This window comes from Andrena cerasifolii, chromosome 12 (assembly GCF_050908995.1).
Source record: "Andrena cerasifolii isolate SP2316 chromosome 12, iyAndCera1_principal, whole genome shotgun sequence".
NCBI classification, from domain to species: Eukaryota; Metazoa; Arthropoda; class Insecta; order Hymenoptera; family Andrenidae; genus Andrena; species Andrena cerasifolii.
The window spans coordinates 1,718,791-1,741,305 of NC_135129.1; the positions used below are offsets into that span (position 1 = coordinate 1,718,791).

Below are 22,515 nucleotides of genomic sequence, written 5' to 3' on the forward strand. Positions count from 1 at the left end.
AGCGCAGGTTCGTTAGACTATGGCGGCAGAAATTTGAAGTGGTCAACTACTGTACCCTGGTCAATAACTGTATCGTTTACCTACTTAAAGATATTTAATATATTTAATTATCTTATTTAATATGATGGATGTGCTTGCATCTGGGTAACCAGCATTTCCTTCTGTTCATTTCTGGAAAATCAGTGTTACATCATTAATAAAATACAGCAACGTATCTATATAAAAAGAAATAACCGTGACTGTACCCTGGTCAATAACTGTATCGTTTCTAACGTTCGATATCTTTCGATGAAGAAAGTAAGAAATTAAGGTAAATGCGCATAACTTTTTTAATCTTCTTCCCTTGCTAATTGAAAATTGTCTACAAGTTCGCCACATCAAATCGTTATTCTGCAATCTCTAACAAATTTAATTAAATATTAAGTATCAAACTCCCATAAATAAATATTTACATCTGTAACAAAATTTGAGTCACTTTACTAGTAACTAGTAAAATCTATACATTTAACCCTTAGCAAGTGACGCGGAGTCTGGAACACTCCTGCAGAATAATAAAACATTTGCATAAAACATGCGAAAGTAATTTTCAAACATGTAATTAACCAGTATAATATGTTGAAAATAAATTTAGATTTATTTTTAATTTATTAAAGAGGAGCAATAAACCTCGTCACCGTTTATGTTTACAAAATGGGGCGTCGCCAGTTAAGGGTTCATTTTTCTGTGTAACAATCTCTTAACAATCCCATATACATACTGCATAAATCCTTAAGAATTAATATAAAAGTAGAAAAACCATTGAACCTAAGGTAAACTATAATTCACAGAAAACATTTCAAACTAATAAAGTGTCTTATTGCAAATTATTACAAATATTTCGTCACCCCCAAATTCAGAATATGCCTTAAAAACTTGTCAACCAAAATTCCCCTAATGTTCCCAGTTATTACATCCCCATTATATTATATACCCAGTTATCAATGAAATGTCATTGCCCTTATTTTCCCGACGGGCATTCACCTCCGCAATGGCCATTAAACATACAAGCCCATTTGTGTCGCATTATGCATAAACCGTTGAGCCATCCAACAATTATACCAATACTTTGTATCCTACGGTGCTCATTAGCCGCGCAATTGGCGCAATGGTCGAAGATTCATGAAGACAAGAGGCTCGGAATTGCGAAATAATCCGTCGGAGATTGCGAATCCACGGTTGATTCGCGCCGTCGGGCCAGCTGTCCCAGCATTTTAAACTTTAAATGAAAAATTAGCAGCAGTCGCTCGTTACCACTTTACTCTAGCGTAATGTCATTAGACGCTCGTAACCAGATTATTTATCTCTTTATAGCTGTGCCAAAGCGATCTTAACGAGAGCAAGCGGGCTTATTACAACACAACTCTTCATGCCACCCACCCCCCTCCCCCCCCCGCTTCTGAGGACACGCTTTTGAATTTTCATCGTTGCTTCGGGTACCCTTTTCCTTCCTTTCTTTCTTTTTTCTTCAGCACCGCTGAAATTGAAACACGTGTTACGGCGCTGTTACGCTAAACCTTTAAATTTCCCCGTAAGCATAATGGAAATTACGGTGGGAGGGCCATTTTCATTTCATCCGAGCAAACACGAATTCATTCGCCCAGTCGTTCCATTCATAATTGAAAGCAGAGGTATTAAATGCTGGTAATATGAGGGATATTAAGGCCACGGTTATAGTAAAACCGGCGATAATTTTGTTCTTTTAATAACAGCCAACGGGCATCGTTGGATCGGGTATAGGTATGTATTTGCTAGTAGGATTTTATCAAGGAACTTTTTGTAACACTTTCTGTGGAGGAAATGGATTCCGCGAGCTTAAAGTCAGTTGGAAATTATTTGCTGTTAGAGATGGTGTAGGTGGCATTTTTTACGGTCTAATCACGTTACTTGGAATTTGTTTTGGTGCAGCCAGTTATAAGAAGATGATATTAATATTGAAGTAACTAGAAATATGTAGACCATAATTTGAAGTTCTTGAGGTGAAAAATATATTACAGTTAATCCGTAAGGGGAATAAATATTTCATGGGAATATAAATTGAGGGAATACAAATTATAAATATGTGAAGATAATTAAATTAACCCTTTGTGGTCACACGGGGTGTATCGCACTCCAAGAGCAATTTTCGAATTAAAGGGGATTTATCGCAAAAACAAAAATAAAAAAATATTAAAAAATCGGGTTTCCTCACAACCGTGGAAAATCGCTCATTTTCAACTACAAATTTTATCATATCAAAATTTACATTTGTAGAAAAAGACCATGACTGTATAAGTATTACGAATGTACTTACAATTATCATTGAAAAGTTAAAAGATTAAAAAATAAGAAAATGGTAACCCAAAAAATGACGCTGCGGTACAGTGAACCCCGTGTGACCAATTTGTGATTGTAAGAAAGTGTGACCACGATGGGTTAAACGTACATGTACAGCTCCGATTTGATTTTACTAGATGCGTATTTATAACTATCCTTCCACCTTATTCTGTGTCCCTTTATTTCAGTAAGAGACTTATTGGGAGCAAGTTACTAAAAAATTATCTTCAGCACGAGAACGTGTGTATGTGCTAAAACTGTAAGGACTAGTCGTGATAAGATCAGGGGTGAGAAATTGCAATGCAAGTAGTATTTGACATATAATCGTAAGAAAAGATCAATTTCCAGGGCTGCGGAAAATTTCAAATAGTTCGACACAAATTACTGAGAACTGAAATGTTTCCATAAGCAAAAATACTGATTGAAAATACTATTTCATGTAATGCTTAAATCACGAGCAAATACTATTTACTATTTACACTCGGAATCGAATATAGGAAATAGGGGATAGAAAAGAGGAGATACAAATTTCAAAACCAAACAGATCTCCCAAATGTCGCTCGCTATCGTCTTAAGATTACATATATTCGGGCAAATATTCCTGGGAAGTATTTCTGAACGCAGGTATGCACGTATATTTACTAGAGTGGCTCTTATTTATACGTGTGGAATTTTTTTTTGTATTTCTATGCTCTCACCCCCTAGAACGGTGCCATTTTATAAGAAAATAGTCCCTGAAAAAGTTTATTGCATTCGGACAACAGGAGAGGTTGCCGAGCAAGCCTTAAAATCTTAGAATTCAACAATAATTTAGATTTAAAGAATTTCTCAAAAATGGTAAGCCCTATCGAAATTTTGTTCAAATAATATTAAAAGAGCATTAAATTTTCTACAATTATTGTATATATAGTTTTCTTGTGTTTCCAACCATTTTTTAGATAATAGCGTTTGAATATAGAGAAGTCAGCACTCCGCGCGTATAGACAATACGTCACGCCGTACAGATGGGACGCGCGAAGTGCTGACTTCTCTATATTCAAACGCTATTATCTAAAAAATGGTTGGAAGCACGAGAAAATGATATATACAGTAATTGTAGAAAATTGAATGCTCTTTTAATATTATTTAAACAAAATTTCGATAGGGCCTACCAATTTTGAGAAATTCGTAAAATTCAAACCATTAATGAATTCTAAACTTTGTGGCCCGGTCGGCACCCTTTCCTGTTGTTCGATTGCAATAATCTTTTTCAGGGACTATTTTTTTATGAAATGGAAACATATTAGGGGGTGAGAGCAAAAGAAATTGCAGACTGAAAATAAGGGCCACCCTAATGTTTACACACATCTTTTGTGATATGAGTCACTCAGTTATTACGTGAAATACTATTATTTGAAATACTAGGTACCTATTGTTCGAAATATTATTATTTGAAATACTATTTCCTGATGCTTCACTGAAATACTCATTTCACAATAGTATTTGTATGAGTTAGTATTATTATTATTATTATTATTATTATTATTATTATTATTATTATTATTTTTTTTTTTTTTAAATTAACGGGAGAACCTTTTAGATACAAAGTATAGAGCAAATTAGTACAAAGTTAAAGTAAATATAACAAAAACATAAAATAACATAAAATAAAATGTAAAACAATAAAATAAAATAAAGTGAAATAAAATAAATAAAAACTAACAAAACAGTCTGAGCCATAAGACCTAATCACAGCACCAAAGGTGCTTAAATGAATTTAAATTAAATTAAATTCCTGAGGTAACAGTCTCCTAGTAGTATTAAAATAAATAGTATTAAAATAAATATTTGAAATACTATTTCTTTACGTAATTACTATTTCAAAGAAAAAATTATTTGTCAAATCCTGCAACACTCGACGAAATAAAAATATTTCTATTTAGCTATTTCAAAAATCTATTTTCTCTAGCCCTGTAAATTTGACAAATTATAACCAAATATGATGGTTTAAAACGAAAATGGTGCCACTATAGTTCCACTGTATTCAAAATAAAGAAGGTTAATAAAGTGAAAGCGTGCCACAGTCATTTCAAACAAGAAGTATGAGTACATATACTTTGAGCTAACAACACGAGTAATATTACATTATGACTCAAACTCTTTTGTACAACTCATCACGGTCCTACCAGAACACACCCCCTATTATTAAAATTCCCCCTTCGTATATCGTTCCCCAAACAATTGCCCACGTCTACTACCACTACGAAGGAAGATGCCTGGAATTACCTACAAAAACTCTTCCATCTCATTGCAATTCACGTCATCAATCTGACAGTATTTGCTTCCTCCACCAGCTCGAAGGTATCATAAAAGACTTTCCAGCCGCCCCCAAACAAAGTTTCACAAGACAAACCCAGGAATTTTCACATACGGCGAATTCTACAAAGCCTCGCTCATTAGTCCCCTGCCTCAGACCTACTTCAGGGATTACCCAGCTCAAGCGGCAAAGTAAACCTGACCTTTGGAACATCTGTCTTCGCTATAATGTAAAGCTAACTCGCAATCCGAGGGGATATAAAAGACTCGATCTGGAACCTGCCCCAAAGATACTCTCTGAAATCGATACACCGCTGTGACCTCTGCCAGCGACGAGAAACGATTAGCTCTCGGGAACAATCTTCGAAGCGATCCAGTTCCTATATTCCCCGCTCGAGCGGGAACTTATGCTCAGCAGCGGAAGGATAGCTGGCGCACCGCTCGAGGATTTAGATCAAAGCCTCGGCCTCGGTCAAAGCAGATAAACTTGCACGGTTTCAAGCAACTGGTTACGTCATAATTAGAGAGCGTCTACGCGGTGCAGCAGGTGAGCCAGTAATGTGATTTAAAGGGGGTAGGCGCCACCCTCCCGCCCCTCTGAAGAAAAATGTTAATGCGCCCGAAGGATAATCTCGCTTGGTCGCGACACGGATAAAAGCGTAATTAAATTTGCACCGTTCTCCTGGGCATCATTAAACCGGGAACTTGGGATTTTTTTAAATTGTTATTCGTCCCGTCGTAACTACCCCCACCTTCCCCACTGGCGGCGTAATGAAATTGTCTTCATGGCCGCGTGTGTGAAATCTAATATGACAGGGGAAACGGTTCTATTTTTGTGCTCAAACACGGGTGCCAGGCAGGAAGGTGGATATCGAATCAAGAAGAGTGCTCGCGAATTGGAATAGGTTATTCGAGAAATCGCTTTTGTCGAGGAAGCAGTTCTACCGAGCTCGGGGAAATGACATCGAAATTTTGACCTGCCCCATTGCTCGACGGAGTCTTTTTGAGACTGACTGCTCTTTGTGGTGGCGTCTTCGAATAATTTCTTACTGGATTCGTTCTCCGTGGGAGATCTGCTCAATGCGATGTGTTCGATTGTATGGGGCGAGTCACTGGGAGCTTAGTATCCTCAAATGGCTCTTTCATTATTTGTATGAAATGTGAATTTTAAAGGGAAATTAATTATGTTATATTAATTTGAAGTTTTATTTGGTAGATATATCGCCAGCCCTTCTCATTGTGAAAGGGAGAAACTGAAATGTGAGGAAAAAATCAAAGGGGAATGAGTTTTGTTTAATAGGGTACATTGGACATTTGAAACGAATCTTTCAGGAATCCCATAGTTTTGTACTATTCAGCAGAATATATCCTACTTTCGATACTTTTTTTTTAATATTACAAATTAGGGAGTTATTTGAAATAGGTAGTAGGTACGCTCCGGTGACCCATCCTGTACCATTATAATATCATAGTGTATTAATTTCACAGTATTTTACAAAAATGTTGACGTTTAAATATCATAGAGATATTTATTCATACCTCTGTAGAAAGGTCGAAACTCATTTCGAAGAAGTATGTATAACCACTTTTATAAATTATAATTGCAATTAACTATTAACGGTCATTTAATGAATATCCATAATACTTGCTATAATTAATTAATTGTTCGTTACAACGTTAATGATAAATGTAATATAAAAGTACTAACGCACTAACTAAATAGAATAGAGTTTTAAAAGAAGAAATATAGAATTACAATTTAACTGAATAATAAATAAAGGAAAATTATACATTGGAATTTACTTGATTGGTAAACAACATCGGGCTGCCGTCCGTTGACAATGAAAACTTTCGTTTTGGTCGAATAAAAATTGTCAGCATTCGTCGATTCTCTCCTTCAGGCAAGCTTTTTTATCTTCAATTTAAAACGTGACCGTGTACAACCGCTAGTTGTAACACTCGTGCTGTTTTTCCCCCATTGTGAATCGTAACACGTATTTCACGTTGTTGCGTTCTGTTTGCTGTCTAACACAATTGCTGGGGAATAATAAGACACCGAGGGACAGTGTAGTAGTTAAATTAAGTGCAATGTCGTATACCACTGACTTATTTCCCTGTCATTTCAAACAGATTCGATAATAAGAAACAAAAATAGGAATACCTTCCCCAGTGGGAATAATACTTCTCGACATCCATTCCAACTGAATCATTCCGTTCTACCGCAAGAAATAGAAAAAAGTTGATTAACTCTGGTAGAAAAAATAATTCGAATTACGAACTCTGGGCGAGACAGTAATCGAAACAAAGCATGTAATATATTCTTACTTTTAATAAGGACTGGTTCAATAAAGCGAGCGAACTTTTGTAAGTATGTATGTACTTTAGGAAAATTCTGAGTATTGTTTTGAAAAAATTTTACGAATTGTTTTCTTTGCGTTCGTTGATGAGTTCGTAGCATCTACTTTTAATATCGATCTCAATTTGATATTGTTACTAAAGAGAGAAGACTAATTTTTGTTATTCAATTTTATAACCAAGTAAAAGTTAAGAAGACTGCTTGGGTTTTCGTTACAATTTTTTAAAAAACTTTAATAAACATTTTCAGATATTTCTTAAATTTTGTTTGCTTCTTGAAACGCTGTACTTTAACATAAAAGTAACAAAGTTAACAAATGTATTCTGAAACCGTGGTTTTCAATTTTGGGTATTTTTGACCCGGTAGCGACAACGTGTGTTGCATATTGGGGTGCGCGTCCCGCCGAGTTAAATCCAAACCATTGATGAATTCTAAACTTTAAGGCATCCTTTCCTGTCACCCGATTGCAATAAACTTTTTCGAAGATTTTTTTCTCATGAAATGGAATCATTCTAGGGGTGCGAGCAAAGAAATACTAAAAAAAATCGAGATGTATAAAGAAGGGCCACCCTAATAGTACAAACAGGATATTTTGAAAATAATTTAATAAGAACAACCATGACAGTTTCGATTTGCGAGGATGTGAAAATAAGTGCGAGTCTCCATAACTTTTCTAAAATAATAAAAGCTACCAAACAAATTAATATAAAATCCAAACATAGTAACGAATACGTGGTACCCTTAAGGGGGTATACCCGTTTGAACCCTCGGAAAATGTGTACATTTTGTGGATTTTTTTACAAGCCAACGGCTCGATGAAGATTCCCCGTTTTTTTACTATCTTTAAACAGTATTATGAACTACTTAAAAAAAAAGTTTCAGTTAAAAAACTATTGTTTTTCGGAAGTTATGCATACATATCCGAAAGTCTCTCGATTTTAGACGGCTAAACGCTGGGCCTAAAAACTCGCGCTACGTTCAACCAATTCATTTCCAATTCTGCATGCAAGATCGTAATAAGATTCCACATGGTTCAATGAGGGCTATTTTTATTCCGATTCCCCGTTTATTATTTATAAAGAAAAAAGTTGGCCTTTTCTCTTAGAAAAATGTAACTTTATCTTTGATCTCTCACCATTTCTTTATTATTAAAAATTTTCAAAATCAGCCCCGTTGGAGGATAGCTATTAACATACTTTCTAAGAAGATTTTATTGTTTTTGATTTCAGACACGATATACAGCTGCTTTTAGGTCCACCGTTTTGCCGTCTAAAATCGAGAGACTTTCGGATATGTATGCATAACTTCCGAAAAACAATAGTTTTTTAACTGAAATTTTTTTCTTAAGTAGTTCATAATACTATGTAAAGATAGTAAAAAAACGGGAAATCGTCATCAAGCCGTTGACTTGTAAAAAAATCCACAAAAAGTACACATTTTCCGAAGGTTCAAACGGGTATACCCCCTTAAGGGGGCAGTCCACTTTAAAAAATCGGAAAAATCGATTTTTTTTTTCACATTTGCTGAAAGACGTACGTTTCAAGAATGCTATCTCGAAATTTTATGCAGAAATTCGCAAAATTGACGGAGATATAGTATTTTCCGTGAAGCGGTGACAAGCGCGCGACTGAGCCGCGCGGAACTTTGAACGCGTTTTCTTCAGAATGACATTTTTCAACCGCGTTGACAGTCTATTGTACGAAAAACCCGTCGCTATTACGTGACGATCAGTTTTTTTCAATTAACGACCTGCTTCTATTGTTTTTATCAACATTTCCCCAATTTTGTACCACGAAAACATGATTTTTTCAGTGGTCCACCATTTTTTAATTTTTTTGCGATTTTGATTCTTCCTATCATCACGTAATAGACGTAGGCTTCTAGTTTCTAAATATTTTTGTCTTTTCGAATTCAGATTAACCATATGGCCCGGGCACTGTCAATGCGACAAGCACGATTTTGCTTCATTGCATATTTTGACGAAGAGTATACAGGAAACAGATTTACGAATTTGGTTGAAAAAAAAATTTTCTTACCCTTCGATATGTACATTATCAACTATACTAAGCAATACATTGATTTACTTGCGTTGTTCGGTCGAAATAAATTCCCGAAAGCACCCTTACATTTCGGACCGTTACAGTGGTCTGCCCCCTTAAGAGGTTATACCTAGCCGATTTTTTTTTGAAGAAGCGGAAGCGTATTTTGGAAAATTCTCTCCGCCAACCTGAGGATACATTAATATACTAACGAAATCTTTTTTGCATTTTGATTTTAGATAATCTGGTTCCGAATGACAGTGCTCACCGCAAAACCAAATTGTTAAAAATGCCTCTCGGATATCGGTTGTTACTTCATTATAAACCTAAATATTCTTCTACGAAAAAATTACCAAATGTTCTTTAAATGTTGCTCTTTTAAGTGCAAAAAGTTCCGTGAAAATATACGCTTCCGCTTTTTCAAAAAAAATTCACAAACATTCGCCTCTTTTCGGCCGCCTGACCAGGTACAACCCCTTAATCATAACCATCAACTCCCGCCGCGACATCTCGTACCCATGGAAAAAAGGGACCCCTTCGAAATACACGTGCCATGTCTCCCCGGCACAAGGGAATCACATGCGTCAGCACACGATGAATTTTCATAAGGGAAACTTACCCTGTAGCCCCCCAAATGTTTGACCAGACACGTGAAAGTCGCGTCCCTTCCGAGCGGCACCGTTAGGTTCGTGATGGGGCCAGCGAATTCGGGTCGGAAAGCGCCGCCTGAAACAGATACGATGCACATGAAAAAAGGAGAGCCCTGGAACGAATTTGCATATCTTGCTCGCAGCAATTTCGCGACGCGACGTTCATTTACCAGCCGGGGACGCACTTGATAAAGAATGGCCGGACAGGGGAACAAGAAGCGAGAAAAGTTTCGCCCGGTGTACGAGGATGTCGCGGCCTGAGGGGCACGGAAAAAATCAGCTGCGCGACTGTGATTAATTAAAACGGTTTAGCAAAAAAAAAAGAACGCGCGCGCGCGCGCGCACACAGTACACATACGCAGAAAAACGAGGAAAACCGGCAACGGAAGGGGCGTTTTTTTTTTTTGTTCCTTTTGTAACCGGAGTACTGCTCCGTTACACGCGATACACGTAAAACAGAAACTGGGGGGGAAACATAATACGCGGGGATCGATATGTCGGTGCGTTGTTTCGGAAATGGAATAGCATTCGAGTGAGCGTATTGTGTTTCACGTTTAATGCCTCGTGTTAAATTATTTCGTTACTGTTCGCGATGCATTATTTATGATTTTTTTTCAGCTCGATACGTAAGCCTCGGAATTTCGGGACATTTTTCTGCGGGCAACATTCGCGTGCCCCCCCCCCTCCTCTCGCTTTCTCTCTGTCTCTCTGCGGTTTGCGCACGTTTATTTATGCGAATCCATTAGCCGCCCCTTCGCTGACTCCGCTGAATAATTTTCGTAATCGTGACATCGGTGTATGCATTGTTTTTTGGTTGAAATATGTGGGCACTTCTTTTTTTCTTTTTTGCAGATTCGAGAATGGGAAGCGAGAAGATGGAAAGTTTTTTTTCAGGTGTTATTTACAGGGTACCTATTTGCGTTCTCCTGGGGAATTCGTGGCAGGAATTGGGTTTCATAAGACATTCGATGTTGATTCCATTATTGCTAAGAAGGAAGCATGACAAGAGGTACGTATCTTTTAAGAATGTATTGGATCTATCTTCAAAATGGTACCAAGTTGATGAGAATTTGTGAGATTGTTCTTTCTAATGTTCCTGATGTGCTCAAAAAATTTTAAACGAATTCACTAAATGGTTGCTGAGTTATGATGATTTTAATTTTCACTGATTTTACACGTACTCTTGTGGAAAGAGACGACCTTGACAGATAAAACAGCTGAAAAAATGTTGAAGAAATGGTACCAATGTTTTCAATTTTTTTTACATGTAGTATATGGGTAGATGGAAATATCTGCCAAGTTTCAATTGTTTTCACTACACCGTTTTAAAGAAATAATTTATTACTTGAGAAAATTGTGAATACATGGTATTTTCACTGGCAAAAGTTTAGCGAATAATGCTTGAGAAAGCATTTGTAAAGTGAGAAATACCTTCCTAGGAGTAGAAATAAGACTCTAAGGGGTCATTCTGGTAATCACGCCGCAAAATTCGGCAAATTCAGGCTTTTTTTTCTCAGTGAATACAATGAATAACAATGTTAAACTTTTTTTCATTTATTAAGCCACTTGTAATGTATACGGAACAATTTTTTAAATACCCTTTTAATTGTGTCTTTTCAATGTTATCTGGAGTTCAAAATCGCGCCTTTGAAAAGAAATACCTGGCTGGCGGGAGGGATTTAAGCTTACAGATTCATCTGAAACAAAAAAACCAAACTGATTCTTAATCGTTATGAGTACCGCTATCGCAGGTGCCAGAATTAGCCACTTAAGTCAAAATTTAATAAAATTGCGCGCATTCAAACTTTAAGTAACAATGGAAAATTTCGGAATTTGAGGTTTGAATGTGCGCAATTTTGTTAAATTTTGACTAACGTGGCTAATTCTGGCACCTGCGATAGCGGTACTCATTAACGATTAAGAATCAGTTTGGTTTTTGTGTTTCAGATGAATCTGTGAGCTTAAATCTTCTTTTCAAAGGCGCGATTTTGAACTCCAGATAACATGGAAAAAACACAATTAAAAGTGTATTTAAAAAATTGTTCCGAATACATTATAAGTAGATCGATAAATGAAAAAAAAATTGGCATTGTTATTCATAGTATTCATTGAGAAAAAAAACCTGAATATTGCCGAATTTTGCGGCGTGAGTACCAGAATGACCCCTTAAGGGCACCCTCCAGTTAAAATTTTTCAGAAAATCGATTTTGTTTGTATATATATATTATCATTATATTTGTAGTATAACATCCCGAGAATGCCCTGTGAAAGTTTCACACCAAAATTCGTAACACTTTGATCACGTTTTTTCTCGAAACACGATATTCCGAAACGATAACCACGATTTCAGAACAACTAATGAACCGATTAAAAAAAAACCTTGAGGCATTTGATTCGTAATTGGACTCACTATCGCAGCACCGTATAACACAATATTTTGAAACACGGAATTTTTTTTTCTGCATATTTTTGCGGATAATTACCCGCTTTTTCGCACTACTTCGTTCAAATGTGCACCAACATCGTAGTTTTCGTCCTCTTTGCCCCAACAAGGGGTGTCGCGATAGCTATTGAAATAGATTTTAAGAAATTGTTTGAATTTTTGATTTTGGCATCTGTTTTTGGCAGCGCCTGCACTAAGCGCCACCTAGGAAATGCATCAAGGCCGAAAACATGAAACAAAAAATTTATTTGCACCCTAACCAGTGTATCAGTAAATGCCACAAATATTTTTTAGGATATGTTATAACCTCTTCTTGTAAAAAATTCATAAAGATCACCTGTTTTTTAAGGGGTTTGGCCGGAGGGTCCCCTTAAGACTACCTAATCGTGAAAGGGACATTTTCGACTTATTTGAAAATCGAAGATTTTGTTATTTTCTGTTATTATTAATGAGTTTGCAATAAATTTTTATTGAAGGCCAATAAACATTAATGTACTTGTTTTTTAAATACCTGTAATGATATTGTCAGAAATGGTCGCTAAACAAAATTATCCCTTTTATAGGACCTCTCCCCTACGTATCTACATAATACACTATAATACTAGGCTCTCTGTTATCTTGATATCACTGGTATATCATAGGAAGTCCCCCAGTTTATGGGACATAAATTAGAAGATTTAATTCTTACTGATGGAATTATTTTATTTTCGTTACCATTCACGGGTTAAGCTTTCTTTTGACCACTACTTGACAAAGTTTGTGTGGTCAAGGTGTTAGACCACCGTGGCCAGGTTAAGAAATACCACATCTTTGGGAATTTATTTCTAAGTGACAAATACACTTTTTATCAGCTGACGTTCAATTTTTTCAATATTTTAATATTTACCTGACCTATGCGTGAACAACGGTCGATTTTCTTACCCACGAAACTAAACTTTTTGCTTGAAAGCGTAGCTATTTTGTTATTTTTCAACCAATCGAAGAAATTATTAAAGAAAACTTGGGAAAAGTACATATTATTCCTAGATGTCTCTAATGTTTAATGAAAAATTTTAATCGAAACAAGTGTTGTTGTCGATTGTGTTTAGATTTTTTTTGCAAATGTTTAATGCATTTAATAATCCAAAAAATAATATTTTTAGTATGAATCTCTATCCACTTATTGCAGTAACGCAGACTTAATTGTACACAACAAAGTATCTATTTTTTTAGATTTCTGATATGTTGGTAATCGTGGCAAAATCGAGGTTTCGTGATTAAAGAGTGATATACAAACGTGGAAAGAAGTGTTCTGCGCCATAAAATTAATTAAGACGATAATAGAGTAGCAGGCATGTAAAGATTTTATATTAGGAACCGTTCAATATTAAGTGTACAAATGCATCCCTTCTTTTACCCACTTTCTAAAACTACAGGTACCGTCTGTAGAAATTTCTGCGTAGCATGTGGATCATGTTCAAAAGAAAAGTCATCAGAATCAGATTAACCGTTTGCAATCCATCTGCGTCACGCAAGCGTCCGGCAACCTGTCCGACTTATTTCAGGGCAATACTACTGGAAAGTAAAATACTACTTAAAACAAACCAATTATATCTCATTACTTAAAAACACGTGCATTTCGGTGCTAAATCACTTGCAATTTTTCAAATTAAATATTAAATTCATGGACAAATCGCGCTCCAAATTCTAAAACCACAAGCATCAAAATAAAACCCGACACTGCTACTCCTATCTTTCAAAATTGACTATTCCAACTTTCTTCTCGATGTGATTACTATTAAAAGGGCTTTTGTAGATGAAAAAAATACAACAATAAAGTAACAATGTATCAGAAAAAAGTGACGCACACTGCTTATAACAGATCTGCAGCTTTCCTGTCACGAGTTTCGACTAATTCGACACGAGCGACCAATAATAATACATCGCACAGTGTGTGATAGAAATGATATGAAACATCATTTAATGCACGTGTAAACAGACAGCAGAAATGCTGATAAACTTACGTGTCAATAAATTTGCTTGCAAAATATAATACAGTCTATAGACAACGGCAGTTTCTCCCTCGACATGCCTGGGAGGCACAATTTAACGACAAAAGGCTAACGTTGTTACAGAAATGTATTTGCCGCGCACGTTGTTAGGAGAAGACTGCTCCAAGAAGATACATGCCGGTAAGAATGCTCAAAGCATCGCGACGCAACACATGCTTTGTGCCTTATGCAGTTGCACATCGAATTGCATGTTTCATTTTCGTGGCGCAGCGTGCACGGGCAATTTAATACAGAATACACGAGCCGCATCTGCAGGATGCCAGCAATATCAAATGCCTCACATTTCGTGTGATATTAAATGGCAGTCGATTAGCCCTAACCGCGCCGCGTGTAATTCTCATCGATATACGTCACGTTTCGTTTTATTCCCTACACTTTTCACTCGAGAGTGTCACTAAACAGGTAGCACCTCAGCTTACTCTTCCATACGGAATCACGCCCTTCCTCTTTGTATTAGAAACAGCACTTTTTAAGGGGGAACACCACTGTGCCGGCCGGAAAATAATTTTTTTTTTATGAATTTGTTTTTAGGAAGAATTTTCAGTTTTCATGTAAAATTTTTATTACCCAGCTTTAGAAGGGTAGACGGGGGGCGATAGTAACAGGGGGGGGGCGATTGTAACAGGTTAAATATCTCAAAATATATGATAGATATTAAGGGGTAATGCCTACCTGCAAGGTCTGAAAACGCAAGTATATTCGGGATTTTTTTTCTTCAAGTTGAAGACTTTTTTTAAATTAACGGTAGTATATTCGAAAGTATATATTTTAAAGTTCTTGTAGTTTTTTTTTGCAATGCGATAACTAAATAAATAATGGAATTATAAGCGATCTCCCGACAGCGTTTTTTTTATGACGGTGATCACTATAGCTACGACCTGGTTCATCAGAAATAAAAAATTCGACCAAATTTAGTCAGTATATTAGATTAGCTTGTCCTTAATCGTGGGTTTTTCATTTCCGTTGGGTAGTTGTTATTTTACAGATGGAAAATGATGAAACATGAGCGCGATTCTGTGGTGAAAATCGATACTTTTGCCATGAGAAGTTGCCATTTTGTAGCAAATTAATATCTTGGGATAATAAACGATTAAGGACAAGATAATCCAATATACTAACTAAATTCCCGCGAATTTTTTATTTCAGATGAACCAGGTCAGAATTAGAATGTTCACCGCAAACTACTGACAAAAAAAATCGCTGCCGAGAGATTGCTAATATTTTTTTTTATTTTTGTATATTTTCCATCGCAAAAATTACCACAAGTAGTTTAACATGCACACTTTCGAATACATAAAGGTTTATTTAAAAAAAAAGTCTTCGAGTGTTTTAAAAAAAATCCCGAAAATACTTGTGTTTTCAGACCTTGCAGGTAGGCATAACCCCTTAACACAAATTTTGGATGTATGATGAAGAATGACATTTGGAGTACACACATCCATATCCAAGCAGTATAGATACCAAATAGACATTCATAGTGAAGAAAATAAATTTTCCTAAAGTAACTTTTCCTTACTGATTTAAAATTGTAATATAAATACTCCTTTTGCAAGTACGTGTTTCCTCTATTTTTTAATATTTAATCTGGCGATTTTTAAAGTAATACTGATCGTTGCTTATCACTTTTAAGTGTCTCGTTAATATAAATTTATAATTTAAGTTCAAAAACCTGGTCGGGATCGGTTGTACCGGGACAGAACCGAATAGTGACAAAGAAGATGAATAATATTGTCTTGTTTGCATGGAATCCTATAGCACAGCACAAGCAAAACAAATAAAAGTGGGTGCAACGTACTGAATGTAAGGATTGATCACGTAAAGAATGCAGCAGCCAGAACGTTTTCTATTTCTGCCACAATGGCGACACCGCATAATTGGTTATACATTTTACCTTTTTCGTTTATTATTATAATTAAAATCACTAAATATTTTAATTTTGTAAAGTTAAATTTGTGCTACTATCGACTCTATGCAGTGTTACAATCGACCCGGTGTCAGGGACGGTTGCAACACTTCCTCCGCTTCTCATTTTTTATTAATAACCGGAATATTACTTGACATATAGCGAAACTGTTGTGGCTCAAATAATGTCAGATAAGTAAGTGAGTGAAAAAGTTTAAAAACTCCGCTAATAAGAAGGACAGTTCTGCGTGCGTATTTCAAAATTTTCGGTTTCTATAAAAAAATCGATAAGTGCAACGGAAGCTACACTCATATAGTTTATAAAAAAAAATATTTTATTTCAAAGTTGCCGTTCTAAAGTTACACGTCCCACCAGCGACCTATGTTTTTTGCGAGGAGTCTAGAAGGTTACTTAATATATTAAAATTTATGCATGTTTTTCAATTAATTTTTTATAATCTCTTAAGACATTGTACTAAAAGTAGGTAATACAGATTTCATATGAAAACTGTAAATTATTCTTGAAAAAAAATTCTTAAAAAATGTTTATTTTTCGCCATTAAAGGAATGAGATTTAAAATTTATTGACTTCAAATCCATTCCCAGTCACAAAGAAGAATTTGGAATACTTCTTTCGCGACTCTGGATAAAAAAATCCCTTTGCATCATTCGAATCGCTGAAGATTTTTAGAATCTTTCACATACACTAATCCAAAGTATATTAATTTCAAACTGTTGCTTATTGCCAAACAAAACTGGTAATCTTTTGTGATTTCACATACAATATTTCTGTCACTAAATATATTTCTTCTGATTTGGAGAAGTCAGCATACTTTCTTGAATTGGTTCGTACAGATTGACTTCTACTTCCGAGAAAGAAAAGGATTTCTAACTTTCTACAAATGTGTGCTCGATATACTTGCAAGCGGATGTCGTTTTTTCATCTCGCGCAGCGAGAGGAGTCCGGGTAATGTATTGTTCCCCCGTTATCTGTTTTTCCACTTGGATGATCGATAACGACACTTCTCCAAGAAATAAGTCGACGCACTTGATTGTAATCGCTCGGCGAAAGAACAAGAAGTATCCGATACGGAATCACGGTAATCAGATTCCTTCCCTCGCTGGGTTTTTATTAAACAGCCGCTTTTTTTTTTCTTCCCTCTGCGGTAAATAAGCCCGCGAAAGTTTCAAGATACGACCAACGCGGAAATTGAATTAAACTGTGGATTTATTGGACAGATACGTCCCGAACGGAACTGTTTAGCGAGATATATTTGACGGGTTGCGACAAATTCGAAGATCCATGCAGAATTGGGTTCGTCGACCTCTAATTGCAATTCGGGAATTGTTTTATTTTATTCGGTCTAGAAATTGGGGTTTAAGTTCGTTAAATATCATCTAACACTTTGTGGTCACACAGGGTGTATCGCACCCTAGGCAATTTTCTTCCAGAAGTACATGTCTTCGCAATATTTCTGTATTTTTTTAGACCTTAATATTGAAATTTAAGAATTTTGTGAATTTTAGAAAAAAAAAGTGTTTTTTTCGACAAGTATTTTGTCAACTACAAATTTCATCATAGCAAAATTTACATTTCTGAAAAAAGACTATTAGAGCATGATTGTATGAGTGCATTTACTAATTCTTAAATGCTTCACTAATTCTGTTATGTACAAAGAATTTGCAGAATATATTCAAGCCTTTGGAATAATATATTTCTCTGAAGTCTATCAGAAAAAGGGTTCTTTCGTCTAAATTTTAACTTCTCCTCTGTATAAACTGTGTAAACACTAATACATATACTTGGAAATCGTAAGTGGAATTTCACTGGCTTTCACACCTTTAAAAAATTGTTGCCAATCCAAGCAACTTTATTTTTTTGCAATTTTCAAGATAGCGCACACTTTGAACCATTCGAAGTGACATAAAAGGGTACGCCTCATCTACTAAATGTCCGAAGCGCGAAAGAGAATCGAGACGCAAGGGAACAAGTGAAAATGGTCAGCGTATAGTCAGACGTGCCTTTCAAACGCCTTATACAATTAGGAATGTAAAATTATCACTGGAAAGTTGAAAGATTAAATACGAAAATGGTAACTCAAAAATGACGCTGGGGTTCAATGAACCCGATGTGACCAATTTGTGATGATAAGAATGTGCAGCTACAAAGAGTTAATAGTCTCGGGGATTTATAGCCTTCTCTTTATGGGAAGATTAACACTGTACTATAGTCAGTATGGTTATTAAAACGATTCTTCGAGTAAAAAATAGCGTAGAATACCACAGTGTTATTGTTATCTTTACCTTTGCGATTACTATTATTTTTGCTTTCTCTTTTTCTGAATCTGTGTATACATGCTTTTTGTCCGGTATACAGGCTAACTATAGCTGACTGTCTCTTACTTAGTTATATGCTTCTTTGTATCTAAAGGGTATGTCCCGTTAAATTAAAAAAAAAATAAATAAATAAATAAAAAATAATTTCTATGGAAAAATATTTAATACTGTTTATGATAATGATTATACAAAGATATTGAATCAGCGTGACGTGAATATAAATATAACGCCCTTAAGCTATAGTATCATGGCTGGAGTGTACATTCTATGCTGTTTATTATTTTAATAGGAAATTAACAAGCGTCTCCTGGAAATGACTTTGAGAAATTACGAGTTGAGAGTTAATTTATTTATCCTTATTTACTGGAAACTTAGCCGAGTTAATTAGAAATGGTGTCGGTGCATGGTCTATTATGTAGGAAGTATTTATTGCAAGATTATTTCGGAGAAACCATTTATTATGAGGAAATGCTGCGAACGAGAGTTGATTAAGGAAAGTCTGCGTCGCGTTACCGGTCTTTAAATACTTGTATCACGGGTATTATACTAAATCGTTATATTGCGTTATGAAAGTTTTAATAAATGTTTCCTCTTCGAATTTCTTCGTGTATTTGCATTTAATGGGACAGTAAACGAATTATCGATACATCATATACGAAGGGTAAGGGGAAAAACTAGGAATGTCCATTTTTTGTGATTTTGCGATTTATAGCATATTTTGTTGGCGGCAATTGAGACTACAGAATTGTCGACTCACAAAGGGTAATAAAGTCCAAATACCCCCGTAGCATAACGTTAAAGATTTGGTAGGTATACTGATTAAAAACAGGAAATGCCTCTCTACAGTGGAACAAAATACGCAGTGTCCCCACTCTTTGTCTAAGCATAAGCTTCAAGCTTCTGTCGTCAAGGTGAAACAAGGAATTATTTAAGAAGGGAATGATATAAGACAATTAAATTCATTGACCCTTGCTTCTTTACTGGTGAATTAAAGTATTAAAATTTAATTTTCTTGATAAAGTTGTTTTGTGACATTCTCTGATTTTTCCCTTACCCTTCAAATAGGAAGAATAGGTTGCAGATCACACCAGCTCAATTCCAAGAAGCATTCTGTTTTTCCGTCTACCTATATTTAATAATATTTATCAGGAATCAGTATGTACAGAGTGTTCCAAGAGTCACTGCTTATCTCTCGAAATACAGTAATTTTTAAACAGATGCCTTAGTGACACGCTCACGCGAATACAATGGTGATTACGCTGCGTTACGACTACATCCTGAATTCTCATGATTAACAATTCCTCGAGTTCTAACTTCTTCAGGAGCATTGTGAATATAGTGATCATTCGACAGGTCGATGCTCCGTGCCATTGTGCAGGACTATCACAACAAGTTTCCCAAATTGGGACACCCTGCGCACATTTCAATCTAAAACTATGATCACGCTAAGAGGATCAACCTAGTCAACCATTTGCAATAATTAGTTGTTGCGTACCTGCGATGTCGACGCTTTATACTTGAGGGATCATTCCACTTTGATCGGCCGAATAATTAAACTATTTGTAAAAAAAAATTCTGAGTAAATACAACATGTAATGAAATAAATCTTTTTGGTATTTATTAAGCTACTCTTATATCATGGGAAAAAATGAAAAAGAATTGCTTTAATTTGTTTTAATGGATTTTTACAGCGTCAATATGGCACCTAAAAAAAGGGGGTGCGTTCACGGCGAAGGTGATTTCCCGTCTCAGGCTTATCCGAAACAGAAAAATTTCAAAAGATTCTTAATCTGTATGAGTGTCGCTTTAGCCCTTAGCTCAATTAGCAATTTTTGTTGAAAAGTAACAAAATGGCGGCGGTTTAAAAAAAAGAGTTTGACTAAAGACACAAAAGGATGTTCCTTGAGAAAAGTCTCGGTTTTTTCTCGACAAAAATTGTTAATTGAGCTAGGGGCTATAGCGACACTCATACAGATTAAGAATCTTTGGAATTTTTTGTTTCGGATAAGCCTGAGCCGGGAAATCACCTACAAACATACCTCTGTTTGTAGGTGCCATATTGACGGTGTAATGCATTAAAACAATTTAAAACAATTCTTTCTCATTCTTTTCCTATGATATAAGAGTAGCTTAATAAATACCAAAATGATTTATTTCCGGGTCTAAGAGATATAAAGGACTTCCTGAAAATACATTTCATCTCTTTTCACCACCCCCTTAGGGGATGATTAGGGCAAAATCATGAAATTGGTTTCTAGGCATTTATGTGGGTAACCTTCGAAGTACAAACCAAGTTCATGTCTAACCGGACCTAAGAGATTTTGCGCAATCCGTGAAAATACATTTCACCCCCTTAGGGATTGGGTTAGGGAAAAATCCTGAAGTTGGTTTTTAGGCATTTGTGGGGGTAATCTTTATGAGTAAGAACCAAGTTGATATCTAATCGGGCCTAAGAGATATTAGGGAGTCCGAGAAATTCCATTTTACATATTTTCACCCCCTTGGGGATGGAATTTCCAAAAATCCTTCCTTAGTGGGTGCTAGCGTCATGGAAACAACGTACCTTCCAAATTCCATGTTCCTAGATTAAACGGTTTGAGCTGGGCGTTGATCAGTCAGTCAGTCAGTCAGTCAGGACTTCTTTTATATATATAGAATTTCAGAGAAAAACATCTTCACAAATAGCTTAATTTTTCGGCCGATTGTAAAATGACCCCTTAAGGAGGGAGCCTGGTGTAGCGGATCGAAGAAATCGATTTTTTTTTTGCATAAATCAATAGTTGAACATCACGACAATATGTTCCCAAAGCCGCAAAACGAAATTCGAAAAATTAAAGCGGATATAGCCGGTTTTGCTACGGAGCGCCAGGCTACCACAAAACTTGAAATGTGTTTTTCTCGAAACGACAGTTTTATACTTTGCGGGCAATGTAACTAAAAAAATATTCAACCAATCGACTTGGCCTTGTGCACGGATATTTGTGAACATTTTCTTCATAGTACTAAGTTATTAGTATAATGATATTGTTTAAATAAATAACTTTTTTTTAGACATTTAAGGCAAAATTTCGTTGGAAACAGTGAACTTTTTATTCAAGAGGCCGCCATTTGTTCATTTTGCATCTTTTAAGTTTCAAATTTCTTCATTTTGTGCGTACACTCATAAACTAAAAGAAAATTGTTCGATTTTTGGTTTCAGATGAAACCAAAAGACGCTACGTTGCCCGCAGTGCAATAATTGCGTCGCCAACGGACTGGGCATAACTTTGTTATTTGCCGCTCTTTTTTAATAAAATTTTTTGTTATATACCTTAACCTGTTAATACAATATCCTGAAAGTTTCAGAAAGATCTATCAAATACTTTCTTTAAAAAAAATTCCCGAAAAATGCCTCGATTTTCATTTAGTTACACCAGGCTCCTCCCTTAAGGGCTTTATTGCCATTTTTCGCTGTATAAGTGGAGTTTAGGGTAAAGTAGTCGAATATGACGACCTCTCCTAATATGAGACCCCAGCTTATCTCCGCTGCAGAACTCTTGAATGTCATAGCGGTGCTATTTCTTTACTAACTAACCGTGTATTAATTGTTTTGTCCGCACAGCGGCTTTGTAATCAATTGAGCGTCTTGAGCAAGCACATATTTCTGAAATACGTTGCAGAAAGTTTTTGAAGTGGTTCGATTAACTTACATATTCCTCTAAAGTGGTAAGTGTATAATGATTTTCACAAATACTGTTGTATAGTGCTTGCAATGGAGTTTAAGGCTTACTAGTTGTATATCATTAAATGATGAAGACTTAACTTCGAAGCTACTTAGCAGTTATCATGTTATCGTTGCCAAATATGAGACCCGTGAAAGTTCTACTGCTGAGAGTGAAGAAGAAATTGTTCTGAATGGTGAAAGTGATTAAGAAAGAAAATCGTGATACAGAAAGCTTGTTTTGCACAGGTCTTTACTCTTCAGATGTGCTAGGTGAACAATAGGTTAAGTGTACGTCTAAAGTGTTACGATGGGGGTGGTGGGCCCACGAAGACTTCGGTGGTGGGCCCACGAAGACTGCGGTAGTGAAGAAATAGATTTCACACGCCG

At 35.8% G+C, this 22,515-nt stretch overlaps 1 protein-coding gene and 1 long non-coding RNA gene across 2 annotated transcripts in view; one reads left to right on the forward strand and one right to left on the reverse strand.

Annotated features, from left to right (window-relative positions):
• The window catches only part of LOC143375500 (lachesin), a 212,064-nt gene that overhangs the window by 60,308 nt on the left and 129,241 nt on the right, over window positions 1-22,515 (reverse strand). Inside the window, exon 3 of the mRNA XM_076824691.1 lies at window positions 9,662-9,768. Within this exon, the coding sequence (XP_076680806.1) occupies window positions 9,662-9,768 (107 nt within the window). The remainder of the gene's footprint in view (window positions 1-9,661; window positions 9,769-22,515) is intronic.
• LOC143375514 (uncharacterized) overlaps window positions 8,941-22,515 on the forward strand; it is a 265,119-nt gene continuing 251,544 nt past the window's right edge. Inside the window, exon 1 of the long non-coding RNA XR_013086923.1 lies at window positions 8,941-9,139. This is a non-coding gene — a long non-coding RNA (uncharacterized LOC143375514). The remainder of the gene's footprint in view (window positions 9,140-22,515) is intronic.